The following is a 17,855-nucleotide window of genomic DNA, read 5'->3' as shown; positions in this document are numbered from 1 at the left end:
TTTAAGAGGCATTTGGATGGGTATATGAATAGGAAGGGTTTGGAGGGATATGGGTCGGGTGCTGGCAGGTGGGACTAGATTGGGTTGGGATATCTGGTCGGCATGGACGTGTTGGACCGAAGGGTCTGTTTCCATGCTGTACATCTCTGACTCTATGACTAATTAAATTTGTGGCTCTCAGAATGGTGTGGGAAGAACATGCTTTGATTCATGGGACATTAGCAACCTCATTCACAAAGAAGAACATTGAATTTTGTTAACTACCAATCACATAAGGATGAGGGGAAAACTGGCTAAAGTTGATTGAAAGTATGAGCCTAAAGAAATTGTGAAAATATTTAAAGAAGCTATTCAAAATCTTTAAAACAAATATTTTCCATTGTAAATACAAGCACTGCAAGTAAAATTCTTTGGTAGCTTATTCAGGAAGCTGAGCATAGGTTTAGGTTAAAAGAAGAGATTTATGGTTGCAAAGAATTGATGTTTGGGAGTGTTTTAAAAGACAGAAAAGAGCCACCCAAAAAGGAAAAATTGGTTATGAGAGCAAACCACCATTTTAATATAAGATTTGTAAGAGATTTCTTATTATACAAAAGGAAAAGTTTTAGCAAAATTAAATACAGTTTTCTTAGAAACTGAGTGTGAAGAAATTATTATAGACAGTAAGGAAATGGCAGAGATATTGAATAATTTTTTTTCTCATTATATCAGAAATTTGGGGGATAAAAGACTGAGGTAACAATCAATGAAATTAATAAGACCAAAGAAAAACCATTGGAGAAACTGAAGGAACTAAAATTCAACAGCAAGTCAATTGTTGTGTAGCTACTCGTATTGATTATCAGGGATTTCTTAATGCACTTTAATTATACTATGATTTTCAGAACAAGTCAAAAGGGAAACAGCATAATGAGTCTAGAGTTCTTCAATGATTAACATGCAGGATAGATCAAAAGGAACCATTTATGTATAGTGCAGCTAGAGTTCTGAAAGCCATTTAATAAAATGCCCCCAACAGGTAAAAGGGAAAAGTTGGGGTAGTGGTCCTGGGAGAAATATTAGCATAGATCAAGCATTAGTCAGTGGATAGGAAGCAAAATGTTGGCATAAATGAGGCAGACCATGAATTAGAGTGCTGGAGGAATCACCTCTTGTGTTAAGCTACTTACAATCTTTATTTATGACTTGGATGTATTACTTTCTGTCCCTTTTTGTCTTTTTGCCAACAATACAAACCTTGGTGGAAATGTAAACTGTTGGGAGGATAGAGAGGCTATCAAGGGATTTAGGTAATTTAAGTGTATGACAGCGAGAAGGCAGATACAGTAAAACATATATGAATAACCTCACTTCATCACAAGAATAGAAAAACAAACTGTTTAAAACGTTGTGGTATATGAATAGGAAGGGTTTGGAGGGATATGGGTCGGGTGCTGGCAGGTGGGACTAGATTGGGTTGGGATATCTGGTCGGCATGGACGTGTTGGACCGAAGGGTCTGTTTCCATGCTGTACATCTCTGACTCTATGACTAATTAAATTTGTGGCTCTCAGAATGGTGTGGGAAGAACATGCTTGTCATCTGCGTGTGTGGCTACTTAGGATAGCTGGTCGTGTCGTTTCGTGGCTAGTTGGTGTTCATGGATGCGGACCGTTAGCTGTCTTCCTGTTTGTCCTATGTAGTGTTTTGTGCAGTCCTTGCATGGGATTTTGTACACTACATTGGTTTTGCTCATGCTGGGTAATGTAGTGTACTAAATCCCAGTTGACCAGCAACGAGTTCGACTGGACAACACTACTATTATAGGACAAGCCAAACAGAGAACAGCCAGGGAATTCCTAGAGGCATGGCACTTATCCACAGATTCAATTAATAAGCGCATCGACCTGGATCCAATATACCAACCACTGCAACGGGACAGCTGGAACTGACAACCGGAAGCGGCAGATTCAAAACACTACAAATGCTGGAGGAAACATCACAGAAGTGCTTCACATGAGGCTCCCAAGCACTGAGGATGTCACCTAGACAGGGGACGAAACGTCTGCAACACAAATTCCAACCTCGGCGAACAGAACCACAACAACGAGCACCCGAGCTACAAATCTTCTCTCAAACTTTGAACTGTTTAAAATGCATGAATTTGTAAATGTTGATGCACAGAAAGGGTTGGGTATTTTCATGTGCAAGTTGGATTTGTGTCTTTTGTCTGTGTACTAATGAGAAAGTACTGGTCGTGTCTGATAATGGCAAGCTGGCGTTCATGTACTCGTATAGTCAGTTTTCTTTCTGTTTGTCCGATGTAATGTTTTTCACAGTCCTTGCAGGATATTTTGTAGATGACATTCATCTTGTTGGATGTGGGTAGAATTCAACTCTGACAATGCAACCATCCCAGCACAGGCAAAACAAACATGCGAGTGAATTCCTTGAAACCTGACAATCCAACCGGAATTCAATCAATAAACACATTGAACTGGACCCCATAAACAAGCTACTCCAATACAGAGCTGGAAGTACCAAAAACAGAAACACCTAAATACCAGACAGGACAAACAATTAACACTTAATCAAAGACACGCTGATTATGTCACCTAGCGAGGTGACGAAACATCTGCAGAAAAACGTAGCAGCTCAGCGAACGAATCTACAACCTCATCCACAACCTGAGCTACAAATCTGTTGAAAAGCTATACAGTATCGACATACTGACTTGTGTTGCCATATCCATCAGGGCTATGGGCAAAAGTTGGGATATGGGATTAATGTTGTCTGATATTTGACTGGTGCAAGCACCATTGATCAAATGGCCTCTTTCTATGTTATTGACAGTAGACAGGCAGGAGGTTGGAAGAACACAGCAAGCCAGGCAGCATCAGGAGGTGGAGAGGTCAACGTTTCGGGTATAATCCTTCTTCAGGATTTCCTGTGTCACCAGCATCTGAGTCTAAAAAGCATTAGAGATATTATTACTCCATTGGATTTCTACTTTAAGTCACTGACTAGTGGGGAATGTATGGAGGTACAGAATTGCAAGGAAATTACATGATGCTGAAAATGCTGTTGAATAATGATATAATTCATTATTATCTCCATCTGTTTATAGAATAATGGGCAGGCAAATGAGTAGCATTGCTACTGCTGCAGCACAAGACTTCTGACTCTGACTTAAAATGAAAGAAGGAAAAGCTGGAGTGAATGGTTGTGCTGGAAAGCAATGTGTGAAAAGGTGGAGACCAATTTTTTTAAATTGTGGTTTTCAAAAGATATTGAATAAACTTTGCAAGTAGAGGAGTGGAACTAGTGTGTTGTTCTTGGAGAGCCAGCACAGGTACATTTGATCAAATGGCCTTCAATTTGTCTGCTTCTGTCCTATGAATCTATCTCGGAGGTTGTTAGTTCAGTAGCATAACCGATATGCTACTGTACTTATATTTTGTTGTTTGTTTTTTGTTGCAGTCACTCTCTCCAATATCACCCAGCTGGTGCTAAGTCACAACAAGTTAACAAGTAAGTAAATTTCAGTGATTTACAGCTTCTCTGAAACATCAATTTAAATGCTGCTAGGAACTGTACAAAATCGACTTTGAGAATACATTTCAGTAAACTAAGTGGCTTATTCTTAGAGATGAACCTCCATGGAGCAGTTGGCCAGTGTTTTGTGGCTGATGTGAAGACCTGCAATTGTTTCTGTGGAAAGATTGAGTCTACACATAGCACTAAAGCAAGGTACTGAAATTTTATGCTGGTAGTTTTCTTTAAGTGCCTCTATAGGTTAAGAGGATACTTTAAATTGAGAGTACTTAGTACTTTTTGTGTTCTGTTTTTGGTATATCAAAGGTTGAGGTAGTTTCGGAGAATTGCTGAGTAATTTGCAAATTTAGCTCAGTGAAATTTGAAATGTACACGACAATAAAAACTTACTCAAAATAGTTAAGCTAATTGGCCTTTTGCTGAAGTGAACTTTTATTGCATGAAGGCAGACGTTTTCCAAATGTTTTGAGCACTAGATCACTTTTTTTGAAATTCTGTGCAGCCCTGGAACTACCTCTGAGAAAATATAGAATAAGCGACTTGTTTAGCATTAACATTAATGTTGTCCTTTTACTCCCCACGTCTGTGTGACTGTACATTATCTGCCAGTGCCTTGAAGTTAGGATTGTAGTTTGAGACTGCTACAGTCCATTAGATGGCTATCTATGAGTTGCTGTGATAATTGTACTTGACTATTTTCATTTGGAAAAAAGCTTCTGCACAGGCATATGTAGAGAAAAAGTGAGATTTCACATGAAACACACCACAGGAAAATGGGAGTGTAGATTTTTCTCTATTTACAAGTCCTAAAGGTATGCCTGTCTCTTCGTCTGATTTTCAGCTTAATGCCCTATTGTATAGTAGTTCTCTCCACATCAGTTCAATGGCTTTTTAAATAAAACACTTCCTGGAATTTGGTAGCCAATCCATCAACATCGACTTGAATTGTTCAGTTCTGTGTAAGAACACTTCTGGATATTTTTTTTTAAAAAAAGTAATTCAGCATCAACTTGAAGGAATAGATTTGTGACAAACATGATACTTTGTTTCATCAGATTTAACTCTTGAAATCGCTTGTGGAATTTCTTAGGAGAAAGTGAGGACTGCAGATGCTGGAGATCAGAGCTGAAAATGTGTTGCTGGGAAAGCGCAGCATCCAAGGAGCAAGAGAATCGACATTTGGGGCATAAGCCCTTCTTCAGGAAGATTTCCTGAAGAAGGGCTTATGTCCCAAACATCAATTCTCCTGCTCCTTGTATGCTGCCTGACCTCCTGCGCTTTTCCAGCAACACATTTTTCAGAGTGGAATTTCTTTGCTAGCTTCTTCAGTTGTGCATAAGTTTTTCTTTCTTCTGTATTTTCTTCAATTTGTGTAGCAGCATTTAATTCATTAAGAGGACCATAGACCTAGTTTTGACTTGAATGTATTTGCAGCTGTGATCATATATGACCAGTGCCTGTCCTCACTCTGCAGTTCACGGTTATGCTTGTTTGTTTTTGACATTGTCTTTAAGGAACTCTTTTTTTTTGTGTTTGGGGGCAGGTACAAAAATAAACGTCAATGGAATTTTAGCCTTTTTGTTTCATTACTGCAGTGTGTTAGAATGCAAATCTAACAAAATGTAGAACCTTCACCAGACCTTATTTGGTGCACTGCATTCAATTTTGGGCACCAGATCTCCGGAAGAATGTTGTGGTGTTGAGTACAACAATCAGAGTATTGTATAGAACTTAAAAGGTGTTAATACCGTTGTGCAAATTTTGTTTTCATTTTCATTTGACTAATCTACTCAAAATGATTAAAGGGTCCAGAGAAAAGATGCAGAAAATCTATTTCCAGTGGAGAAACCTGGGCAAGATGCCAATGTGTGGTCTAGACTTTGTGAAATGGATAAGAGATTTGTAAATGGAGTTTGGATATTGATCATACATCACCACCAAATTGATTGAAAGTGGAGCAAGCTCAAGAGGCTGAATGACCTACGCCACCTTTATGTTCATAGATGGAAGTGAGGTTTATTGGGGAATTGTTCCAAATAAGTTTTTGTTTTTGTCTCTCATATTTTGTTTAGGAATAGTATTATGATTATTCTTCAAACTTCAATCTTGTTTTTTGTTAAATTTATTCACTGGATGAGGGCATCACTGACTAAACTGGCATTTATTGCCCATTCCTAATTGCCCATAGGGCTGTTAAGCATCAACCGCATTATCTGTGACTCCAGATCCAGACCAGGTTAAAAATGACAGCTTCTTTCCCTAAAGGATATCAGTGAACCAGATGGGATTTTCCTGACAATTGGTAACAGATTCATGGTCATCATTCGACTCTTAAGTCCAGACTCTCTTCTTTTTTTTTTATTATTGAGTTCAAATTCTACCATCAGCTGTGGTGGGATTCAAACCTGGGAACCAAGAACATTACTTGAGTCACCCAATTAATAGTCCAGCAATAATATCACTAAGCCATCACTTCCTTTTTGTTTTAGAATGGAATTTTTGTACTTTTTAATAAATCAAGTTCAATTAAAAATGTGGGGAATCTAAATTTTAATTCTGAGTAAATAATGGATAGATCAGTCATGCAATCTTCTTTCGTGAAAAGATTTTTTTGTCTGTAAGGTCAAGTACAGTCACCATCGTCCTGTTATTCTTTGTGATCTGGTATAAAAATCTTTTATACCCTAACGCGACTGGCCACTATGTAAGCAGTGTGTCAATTGTTGTAAAAACCCAACTCGATAACCTAGTTTCCTTTTTTTTGGAAAAGAAATTGGCCATCCTTGCCTGGTCTGGTCTACACATGACTCAGACCCACAGTGTGGTTGATGCTTAACTGCCCTCTAGCAATTCGAGTGGCTGTAAATACAGAGCTAGCAATATCAACATCCAATGACTGAATAACTTTTTAAAACCTCCAGGATTTTGCAAACATTCAGATTATTTCTTATCATATGTCATGCAAACTGGCCATTGTCTTTTTTTTCTGAAAATTTCCTAATCTCAAATTTCCCTGGAAAGAAACCGCATCTGAAAACTTTGAACAGGTTAAGCTAGCCTTTTTGTACTGCTGCTATGCAAAAGCAGCATAAATGATGTTCACCACTAACAAGATGCTGCTGTCAAGCTCAAGAATACTTGGTCAATCACATACTATGAATTTCAGTACTAGCATAATGGTAGGAATAAACATCCCAAAGATGGCAGATTATACTAAATATTACAGTTGGTTCTGTAATAACAATTGAAGAATTAAGACCATTATTTATAGAATGCAAACTTTCCTTACATCTATCAGCTGCATTGTGTTTCTGGCCCTACCAGTTTAAATGATGGGGCTGTTGCATGATTTTCTTAATGAGAGATTAAACGTGAATGAAACTATCGCACGGTATCTGATCTGATCGTATGACCCTTTGGATGCTCAGAACAGGTAACTGGTCACAAAATTCATTGCCAAACATTAGCTGCAATTTGACAGCATTTGCTAAATAATCCTGAAAGTGAGAATTTTTCTGAAAATCATTTTGGGGTGGCCAGTCAGGCTTGCAATGTAGAATCATAGAATCCCTACAGCATGGAAGTAGGCCCTTCAGCCTACTTCCACACTGAACCTTCAAAGAATAACCCACCCAGACCCATTCCCCTACCCTATGTTTACCCCAGACCAATGTACCTAATCTACACATCCCTGAACACTATGGACAATTTAACATGGCCAATTCACCTAATCTGCACAATTTTGGATTATGGGAGGAAACTGGAGCACCTGGAGGAAACCCACACAGATATGGGGAGAATGTGCTGGAATTGAACCTGGATCCCTAGTGCTGAGGCAGTAGTGCTAACCACTGAGCCAATGTGCTGTAGCACATTTGTGTGTGTACTGGAAGCTACACATTTTAATGGACCGTGTCTTATTCTATTCTGGACAGGATGAAAAGAAGAACACGCTGCATCTTTTTTCAACTTGACAAAATAGGTGACAGCCATGCATTAATTTATTTCTCAAGGCAACACCTTGGCCAGAATCAACCTGCATAGTTTAAAATTTAAGCAAAACGTAGCAGTTAACTGACAGTAAAATCATTTAAGTGGTGCATACTCTTTGACCTTCACTTTCAAACCAATCAGCACACTCGTTGCATGCAGCATAAATGTTCTTTTCCCTTTGCTTTGATATTTTTTGCAAACTGTCCTGATGAACACCCAATGAAAAGTTTTGACAAAAAGTCTGTTTTTCAGCAGTATTCAAATTCTGTACTGACATAAGGTATAGATATCAATCATGATCTCTCTCAATCATGTGCTAAGTTTCAAGTCTAGGCACTTAAAATGAGTGTTGGCAAGTTAATCCACTTCAGGGAGTATCATATGTAAAGGATTACAATATGTTGATTTCCAATAAAAATAATAACCCAATAACGTAGTAATATGGACAGTTTTTTTACCCTGGGCCCATTAGCTCAGCAGGCTGGATGGCTGGTTTGAACAATTGGACTTCATTTCCCACACTGGCTGAGGTTTCCATGAATGACGTTCTTTCCCAATCTCTCTCCTTACCCAAGGTGTGGTGACCCTCTGGTTAAGCTACCAACAATAATGTCAGTTGGTTTGTGGTGTGGTGCATTTGTAGTAGAAGCCACATATTAATACTCAGGGCTGTATTCTTTGCAGCTGTGAGTACATAGTTTGCGTGGTTTAGCTTGGAAAAATAGGTGACAAGCTATTCTTTGGTTAATTTCAGGTCAAAGGCATGACCAGACTGTAGGGATTCTGATTCTGATTCAATCATTCAAACTCTTGTTTAAATTGTAGATCAAGGTTGATAGTTAATTGTCAATCATCATTAACTGGTGCATTCTCCATAACAACACTTCTGTTAATCTGAGTTCACTTAGTAGCCAGTCAACACTCTCTCTCATACAACGTAAATGGTGTTTTCTGTTAGATTAAATTAGTATTTTGCGTGAGTTGTACTGAAGCATGCAAAAGGAAAAGCTTCAATGTTTTTCTTTTACCAAAACTCAAAAGTGACACCCGTTAAACCAAGACTTAAGAAAGATTCCACGTATTGAGAATGGAGAGCAAACTTGCTTCTCTTCCACTTCTTCCTCCTCCTCCTTTTTGTAACAAAGTTAGGGACTCAACTGATGTAGAAAAAACATTGATCATGGAGTAATTGTTTGAGGAACATCTGCAACTAGGAATGATGATTCGGAGATTCCAATTTTAGATTAGAATCAATCTAAACATCAGGTCATAGACAGAGAACACAGGGGGCTAACACCTTCAACATATTGTCTAGCTATCACCATTGTTAACAGCTAACCCGAGAATGCAACTTTTTTTAAAAAAAAGGGTTTTGTGATTTACACATGAAAGAAGTGAAACTATCACTGTATTCTAACAGATGAAAGGCTTAACAGACAATCAATTCTTCAATGTATAATTTCAGTTACATCACACTGCAAATTTTTGCTATAAATTCTGTGTTACGATCGAGCCCTCCACAATCACCTGATGAAGGAGCGTTGCTCCGAAAGCTAGTGTGCTTCCAATTAAACCTGTTTGGACTATAACCTGGTGTTGTGTGATTTTTATTTTTTTAACTAGGAATGAGACAGGATGAAGTACAGAATCGATGCAATCTTGTAATGTTGCTCTTTTACTGAACAACTGGTTAATACTGGAGCAGGACCAGTTAAAATAACTTCAACAATGACCATAATGTGAGGATGTGTTAGGCTTATGATGGAATGTGAATATAGTCAAAAAACTTCCAAAGAAAATGAGAGATATTGGATAGCAAATAAAAGAAAAAACGTTTTGGGAGGGAAAAATATCCAATTTCTAAATGTTTATTAAATTTTAGCAGATGTGCAGTTTCAGAATACTTCCACCATAATGCAGAAGGAGTAACCAATGTGGTGAATAGAGCAAAAATAAGATTTTTGTTTTCTTGAGACAATAATAGAATATGTTGGATATGACGATGGATGTAAAGATTACAAAGTGATTAAACTAATGGGAGAGCTAAACTAGAAAATTTGAGTAGTATTAAAAGCAATTTATAAATATATTCATAACAAACATTATGCAAAAAATAAACTGTAGGAACTGAAAAGTTCCAGAGGTGGTATGATATACACAGACAGTCTCTGTACTGCAAAAGTTACATTTTTGAAAGAGGAATGAATGGAAATGAAGGAAATGCTTATTTTTGGTAAAGAGAAAACTGAGAAAAGTTTGCCTTTATACAAGACTACTTAATAAAGTGTCGAAACCACAGACGTGTTTGACTTTTATCTGTCCTCTAGCTCTCTGGCCCACTTCCGTCAGGTTCAGAGCAGTTGGAGATAGGCAACAAATCCCAGCCTTGCCAACAATATCCGCATCTCATTTCTAAAAACATGATTTTATAATTGTTTCTCTATCCATGATGATATTTTAAGCTGTAATAGCGTCTATAAAAGAATCCTATTGATTGGAGCTCCTTTAAAGTATCGGGTGTGATCGAGTCATACAGCACAGAAACAGGCCCTTTGGCCCACTATATCTATGCTGAACAACAAACACTAAACTACATTCTTCTCAGTTTATCTGCACTAGGTCCAATACCTACTATGTCCTGACATTTATAATTGCTTATCCAGATGCTGCTTAACTGTTAGAGTACCTGCCACCACTACCCTCTCAGAGCGCACGTTTACATATTTCTACTACCCTCTGACTGAAAAAAGCTGGAATTGGATGTCCTCTAAACTTGCCAATGTTTATACGTGATGCCCTGGCCAATGAAGGAAATATGTTGTATACCTTCTTGGCAACCTTATTCACCTGTGTTGCCACCTTCAGGGATCTGTGGACCTCTATGCCCAGATCCCTCTGTATGTCAATGCTCTGAGGAGTTCGACCATTTATTGTACAATTCACACCTGAATTTGATCTTCCAAAATGCATCAAATGGCATTTGTCCAGATTAAGCTCCATATGTCATTTTAAACAACAAAGGTCCCAGCGCTGATTCCTTTGGAACACCATTAGTCACTGATCTCCATGCCAAAAATCACCCTTCCACCTCTATTGTCTTTTATGACCAAGCCAGATCTGTATCCATCTAGCCAGCACCCTGGAACTTACGAGATTCTACCTTTTGTATAAGCCTGCCATGCGGTACCTTATCAAATGCCTTACTTATGTCCATGTAGACAACATCCTTTGCCCTTCCCACATCAATCACTCTTGTCATCTCCTCAAAAAAAAACTCAATCAAGTTGGTGAGACATGACCTTCCCCATACAAACTCCTGTTGCCTATCACTAATAAGTCCATTCACTTCCAAATGTGAATGAATCCTGGCTATCAGTATCATCTCCAACAGCTTCCCCGCCACGACATCAGGCTTACCAGCCTGTAATTACATGAACTATCTTGATTTGCCTTCTTAAACAAAGAAACGACGTTGACCATTCTCCAGTTCTCTGGAACCTCACCCAAAGCCAAAGAGGATGCAAAGATATCTGTTAAGGCCCCAGTTATTTTCTCCCTTGCCTCCCACCGTATTTTAGGATAAATCACATCTGGCTCTGGGGACTTCTTAACCTTAATGTATTTCATGACACCCGACACTTCCTCTGACATTATGTTGACCTTTCTGAGAGTATTCCCAGACTTTTCCCAAACCTCAACATCCCTTAGCTCCCTCTCTTTGGTGAATATGCTTAACAGATCTCTCCCATTTTCTGTGGGTTTACAGGATCCTCCCTCCTTTATCCTTGAGTGGGCCAACATTTTCCCTAGCAACCCTCTTGCAGCCCTAAAACAGATTTTAACATTATCTGACATGAAAATAATTTTGGGCTGCCAGAGCAAGTGATGAAGGATAGTGCATTTGCAACATTTAATGGCATCTGGATGTATATATGAATAGGAGGTGTTTGGAGGAATATGGGCTGGGTGCTGGCAGGTGGGACTAGATTGTGTTGGGATATCTGGTAGGCATGAACGGGTTGGACCGAAGGGTCTGTTTCTGTACCGTACATCTCTATGACTCTATATCTGACTAAGATCAAGTGTAGTGTCAGTTCTTATCAGTTAAGTGTCTGATATGTCCCTTATCTGGGGACGATTTATTAAATTGCATTTTTTAAGAGCAGGAAGAGGAATTACAGGTTTGCTTCGTCCACTGCACATATTAATCTGGTATTGCAGCATCTCTGGAAGGGCTATTGTACAGTAGTAGTGTCCCTATCTCTGGAACAAGAAGCCCAATTTCAAGTCCCCTCTTTTCCATAGGTGTACAATATTATCTCTGAACAGCTTAATTTTAGATAATACCTATATGTAGTGTGTTTTTTCAACATAACATAGTTTCTTCTCTGGGTCAGTACATGTATTTTGCTTTGCTGTTTGTTACGTAAGCCAGATATATTTCATGTCATGCTCTTATATATTGTTAAAATGGATGGTGTTTAATTTGGCTTTTTTTTTTCTTTTGAAGAACTTTTTTTATCAATTGATTCAAGTTCTTTAAAATGCACGGATCCACATGCACTGTTATTTAATAACTGAAGTGACTAAACTGATATTGTTTATAAGTCAGCCCTCCGTTACTTTAAAATTGATTACCTTTTCCAGTTGAGCAAGAAGAAAGTTATTTTTACTGCGATATAAAGAGAAATCAATAGCAGTAAAACAGTAGCAAACATTAAGGCGGTCTGATGAATTCTTTATTTACAATGTTCTGAAATTTAAATTAGCATTTACGCCAGTCTTCTCAGGGAGATCGAGATGATCCAAGAAGCTACAAGCCAGTGAGTCTAAAGTTTATTGTGATTAATGCACTAGAGAAGGGTTATTCTGTAACTACACATGATGTGATGGAATTATGGGGACCAGGCCTTTCCTAATTAATGTAGTGGGGTCTTTTAAAGAATGGATAGTCCTATTGATGGAAATTCTGTGGTTGGCATATAATTACATTTTCAACAAGGTTTTTGATGTACAGGGAAGCATGAAATAGATTGCAGAGTTCTGTACTGAGTTGAATTCCGTGAAACCAAATATTGCAAAGACTGGCTATGAGCTTGCATGGCAAGAGGTCCTCAATAGTTGTATGAGATTGGATTATTGCTGAGATGATTATCATCTTCGAGTTGTGATAAGTAGTTTGAAACAGTACATAGATATAAAGCTGTCAGGATTTTGGAGTTTGAAACAAAAGGAGCAACTGAAATTTCAAGGACATTGATTAAATTAGTGAAGTGACACATAGGCATTTGTCCGTATGAAACACTCTGCTCCCTTTACTGTAAGGCACGTCTGACATAATCTACTGTGGGGTCCATATTCACCCCATCCAGAACCGCAATCAACCCCATGTTGTGGACACCCATCCAATCCACATCAGCCATCCAACTCACTAAACCAATTGGCCCCTCGAGTTACTGAGTCGGTCCTGTTCTTTTACCTGCATTTTGTAACCCAGAGCTGTGGAGACTCTTGGTCAAGTTTTTCTAATTTTCTTTCAAACCTGTGACAGACCAAGAATGTTTCCCAGTCTTGCAATTGCTGATGACATATATTGGAGACTGCCAGTCAAGAAGGAGTATGTCAGGGAGTCTTGCTCACCCTCAGAAAGATCATGAGAGTAACGATTTTGCTGTGGAGGTGAGCCACAGTCAGTAGGTGTTGTGGTTTGCCTAAATACTTATGAATGGGAGGAAGAGGTGTAGTACAGGAGTAAGTAGATTCTTCTGTGGCTATAGATGTGACTCCAAGATGGTACGTTGCCTCCCATGTGCCACTGTTGAGGATATCACACAATAGCTTCGGGGCATTCTGAAGAAAGAGTGAACGAGAGTGAATCAGGTCCTGCAAGGAGACTTTAGGGAATTATGTTGGAAATTGAAAAGCATAGATTCAAAGGTCGTAATCTTCAGAATAATTGCAGTGCTGTGCTACACAGGAACTGAAGGGGAGAGTAGTTGAATGCATGGCTGGAGAGATGGTGCAACATTGATTCCTCAGGCATTCCAACCATTTTCTGGGCGAGATGGAACCTAAGCAAGTTGGATAGAGTCAGATATCTGGATAAGAATGGGATCGACATCTTCGGGGCGAGGTTTGCTAATGCTTTGGAGTGGATTTAAATTAATTTGTTAGGGAATTGGAATCCTGAGAAGTAGCACAGAGTGGAGAGAAGCTGAGATTATGAGCAGTTAGTACTCGTAAGTGAGCCTGTAAGGTAGAGGATGCAAGGTTATATCAGAAGGAAGCAATTTAGGCAAAACTAAATTGAATATATTTTTTAATGTAGGGTGCCAGAGGAATAAGGTAGATGAGTCGAGAGTGGGGTGCTGGAAAAGCACAGCAGGTCAGGCAGCATCCAAGGAGCAGGAGAATCTATGTTTCGGGTGAGAGCCCATAGATGAGCTGAGGGCACACACAGGCACATGGGAAGGTAATCTTGTAGCTCTGACTAAGCCTTGGTTGAGCGATGAGCAGGATTGGCAGCTCAGATGAGACAGAAAGGAGGATAGAAGAGGAGAATGTGGGTTTGAAATATTATTCAAGGATTCAGTTAAGGCAGTGAAGTTCATCAATTAAGAAGAAGTAAAAACATGAAAGGGACTAACATGCAACTGGGCATGTGCTGTAGGTTCCCAACAGTCACAAGTATAAGAAGAATAATGTATTAATAGTGGATTTTAAATGCCCAGTTATTAACTGAGAGTTTATGGGAAAGGTAGGGAGGGAGCAAAATTACTAAATTACTTTAAAGAGATTTTTTTTCTTACTTAGCTAGTATGTAAAAAGCCCAACAAGGAAGAGGAAATTGCTCTGGGCACGTGGAAGGCATATCAGTGAGGCAGAATTTTGGTGATAGCGGCCAGGAATAAAAGTTCTAAACAAGGGAAGGGCTAATTTTTGTTACGGTGAGATACAATTTGGACCAACGGACTGGGAACAGCGACTTGCAGATAAAGTTGTGTTAGATCGGTGGGAGGGATTCGAGGAATAAATATCGAGAGTACAGGTAAATATGGTCGTGTAAAGACAACGGGTGGAAGGAAGAGTGGCACGGTGGCTCAGTGATTAACACTGCTGCCTCACAGCACTAGGGCCCAAGGTTCGAAATCACTCTTAAACGACTGTGTGCAAACGCCACACAGATATTCTCCCCGTGTTTGCGTGAGTTTTCTCCGGGTGTTCCAATTACCTCCCATAGTCCAAAGATGTATAGGTTAGCTGGATTGGCCATGGGAAATGCAGGGTGACAGGATAGGGTAGAAGGATGGGTCTGGGTGTACTCCAGATCAACTGGCCTGCTTATGACTGTAGGGTTTGTATGATTCTAAGACTGGAAAATCCTGGATAACAAGTGAATAAAGTTTAGGGTTATGAAATAAAAAGAAGCTTATTTCAGATGCGGAGGGCTCAATAAGGCATAGTCCCTAAATGAGCACAAGAAGAGTATGGATGGGAGGGGACCTTTATGAAAGATATTATGTGTCCATGAGACTGCATTGGTAGATAGAAATAGTTGGAGAAAGAGAGCAAACTACTGGGACCATAGAGGTAATCTGTGTGGATGCAGTTGACTTTGGCACAGTCTTTATAATGAAAAGGGACAATGGCAAGTATAGACATCAGGATGGAGGACTGAAATGTCAGATGAAATTAACATTTGAGAAAGAGGAGATATGAGCAGATTTTGCAGCCTCAAAGGTGGATAAATCTGTAGGTCTACCTGAGATAGCCTCAGGCTATTGAGGGAGATAAGGGAGGAGATATTGGCAGCTTGGGAAACAATTTTCTGATCTTTTCAGCCCCAAATGGGGTACTGGGGGACTGCTAACATTGTTACAAGGAGGGGAAGGGATAGACCAAGAAATTGCAAGCCAATTAGCCAAACCTTGCTGACAGAATTGTTTCAAACAACTCCCCTGAGGGACAGAACGGAGTTCTGATGAAGCATCACCAGACTTGAAACGTTAACTCTGCTTTCTCCTCACAGCTACTACCAGACTTGCTGAGTTCCTTGAGCAATTTCTGTTGTTGTTGTGATTGAAACCCAGTGTATTCCAGTGGAAGTGAACTTTTGTAATGTATTTATGATTTGGAGGAGCCGGTGTTGGACTGGGTGGACAAAGTTAAAAATCTCACAACACCAAGTTATAGTCCAATAGGTTTATTTGGAAGCACTAGCTTTCAGAGACCTGCTCTTTTAACCATCTGATGAAGGAATACACTGGCCCTTAACTCTTCTGATGTGCTTTCTCAGTAAGAAACTTGAACTCCATATGGATTTCAAACACAACAACATAAATTGCTCCAGGAACTCAGCAGGTCTGGTAGTAGCTTTGGAGAAAAAGCAGAGTTAACGTTTCCAAATAAACCGATTGGAGTATAACCTGGTGTTGAGCGATTTTTAACTTTTTGCTAAGTTATGAGATACATGAGTCTCTGTCACTGAAATTTAAATTTTACAAGAGAGGATTCTCATTCCACCTGAATTTAAGTATAGTGATTTAAATGTTTTTGACATCTTTGTCTCTGAATTTAGTCTTTAAAACATTTTTTTCTTTCCTGAACTTTTAATTCGAAAACTGTGTACAGAAAACAAAATGAAGTTACTCTTCCTAGTTTAGACTGAGTGGAATTTTATTAGCTCTAAAGATTATCACTAATTAGGACCATTTTCGAGGTTTTGATCTTGCACAGATCAGTGGAGTCCTGATAAGGGAGTCATGCTGAAGGCAACCAGTTAAGAGTTTACCATTGGACAGGGAATGCAATGAAATACAGCAGGCAGATTCTCGAGGTGCTGACCATTGAGGAGAGTGTGTCTTTGGAAACTGACCAAACACTCAGCTTTCCAGGTTGCTCTCATCCCTCCCTTCAAAAGCACTTCTGTGGAACGCAGACTATTCATGATACATCTATGAGGATCCTTTAGGTTGGTTGAAGAGCTTTACTGTATATTTTCTGTATACTGTATACAGGCGGCACAATGGCACAGTGGTTAGCACTGCTGCCTCACAGCACCAGAGACCCGGGTTCAATTTCCACCTCAGGCAACTGTCTGTGTGGAGTTTGCACATTCTCCCTGTGTCTGCGTGGGTTTCCTCCAGGTGCTCCGGTTTCCTCCCACAGTGTCTCCCACAGTCCAAAAAGAAATGTGCAGGTTACGTGAATTGGCCAGGCTAAATTACCTGTAGTGTTAGGTGAAGGGGTAAATGTAGTGGAATGGGTTTGGATGGGTTGCTCTTCGGAGAGTCGATGTGGACTTGTTGGGCTGAAGGGCTTGTTTCCACACTGTAAGTAATCTAATCATCCTTTGCAGGGGAGGCTGTGCTAAAGACGACCCTGTGAAACCTAAGTACGCATTCAGAACCCTGCAAAAAGTCTGGAGTGTTGTCAGCATGGTGGCTAGTGATGTGTAAACTTCATTACTTGCTACAAAATCCAACATCAGTAGATTTTCTGAGAGCCTAGTAGGGTTTGAGCAAGCAGGAGATGTACTTTGTAACTGCCTAAATTTGGTCTGATGTACCACTTCAAGTTCTTGTATGCACCTGTATTACTGTGGAGTGATGGATCACGGCCAATATAAGTGGAATTTATCTCCTTTTGGCTTATAAAGCACTTGCAACCTTAAACTGAAATGTTTTAAGATGCGTAATTCATCATGGCCTTTTCCTTCAAATGTTACCAAATCGAGCTTGTCATTTTTCTTTAGAAACCTTTTACAGAAAGTATTATTAGAAGTTTTTAAGTTCAGATTTTAAAAATTTCTGTCTATGCCTATAACCTAATCCAATACCAAATATCTTGCAGACAGTTAACAAGGTTTTGTGGCACTGTTCTTCACTATTTATAACTATCTCTCTTTCGCTTGCCAAATATGGTCTGTAAAGTGAGTTAGTAGCATTGAACTTTTATTGCAGTATTAATAGTGTTTGACAGCTTAGCCCAAGGGTGCCATTGTGAAATCTATGATAGCTCTTTCAATACAGAATTGAAAATGAAAACCTTTCAAACTGGCTACTGTATAATTAACTCTTGGAATCCAAGCATTTGTAAAGCATGGGTGCACTCTTCAACTTGCTGTTTTTTTTTTGAAAATCAAAAACAAAATACTTCTAATCTCTTGGGTGTAAAAGAGAAATTATGAGAGAGATTGTGTACATGCATGCTAAAAAAAACTGATGACTTTAAAACATTGCTGTTGTTCATTGATATCCTCCTACTGCTACCAAATCATTACCTATTTTCAAGCTGAAATCCGATTGCACTTCACCCTGATTTCAGTT

General features: G+C 39.2%; 1 protein-coding gene and 1 non-coding gene across 3 annotated transcripts in view; both read left to right on the top strand.

The window, feature by feature from the left end:
• Positions 1–17,855, top strand: part of rsu1 (Ras suppressor protein 1) — a 170,255-nt gene that overhangs the window by 28,302 nt on the left and 124,098 nt on the right. For both annotated transcript variants that reach the window (XM_043690376.1, XM_043690377.1), the window contains exon 3: positions 3,460–3,510. In XM_043690376.1, coding sequence (XP_043546311.1) covers positions 3,460–3,510 — 51 coding nt within the window. The remainder of the gene's footprint in view (positions 1–3,459; positions 3,511–17,855) is intronic.
• Positions 11,578–11,773, top strand: LOC122550386. The gene has a single exon (XR_006311836.1). It is a non-coding gene; the product is annotated as a U2 spliceosomal RNA (small nuclear RNA).

This window comes from Chiloscyllium plagiosum, chromosome 5 (genome assembly GCF_004010195.1).
Source record: "Chiloscyllium plagiosum isolate BGI_BamShark_2017 chromosome 5, ASM401019v2, whole genome shotgun sequence".
Taxonomy (NCBI): domain Eukaryota; kingdom Metazoa; phylum Chordata; class Chondrichthyes; order Orectolobiformes; family Hemiscylliidae; genus Chiloscyllium; species Chiloscyllium plagiosum.
This window is presented reverse-complemented; position numbering and strand designations above follow the sequence as displayed.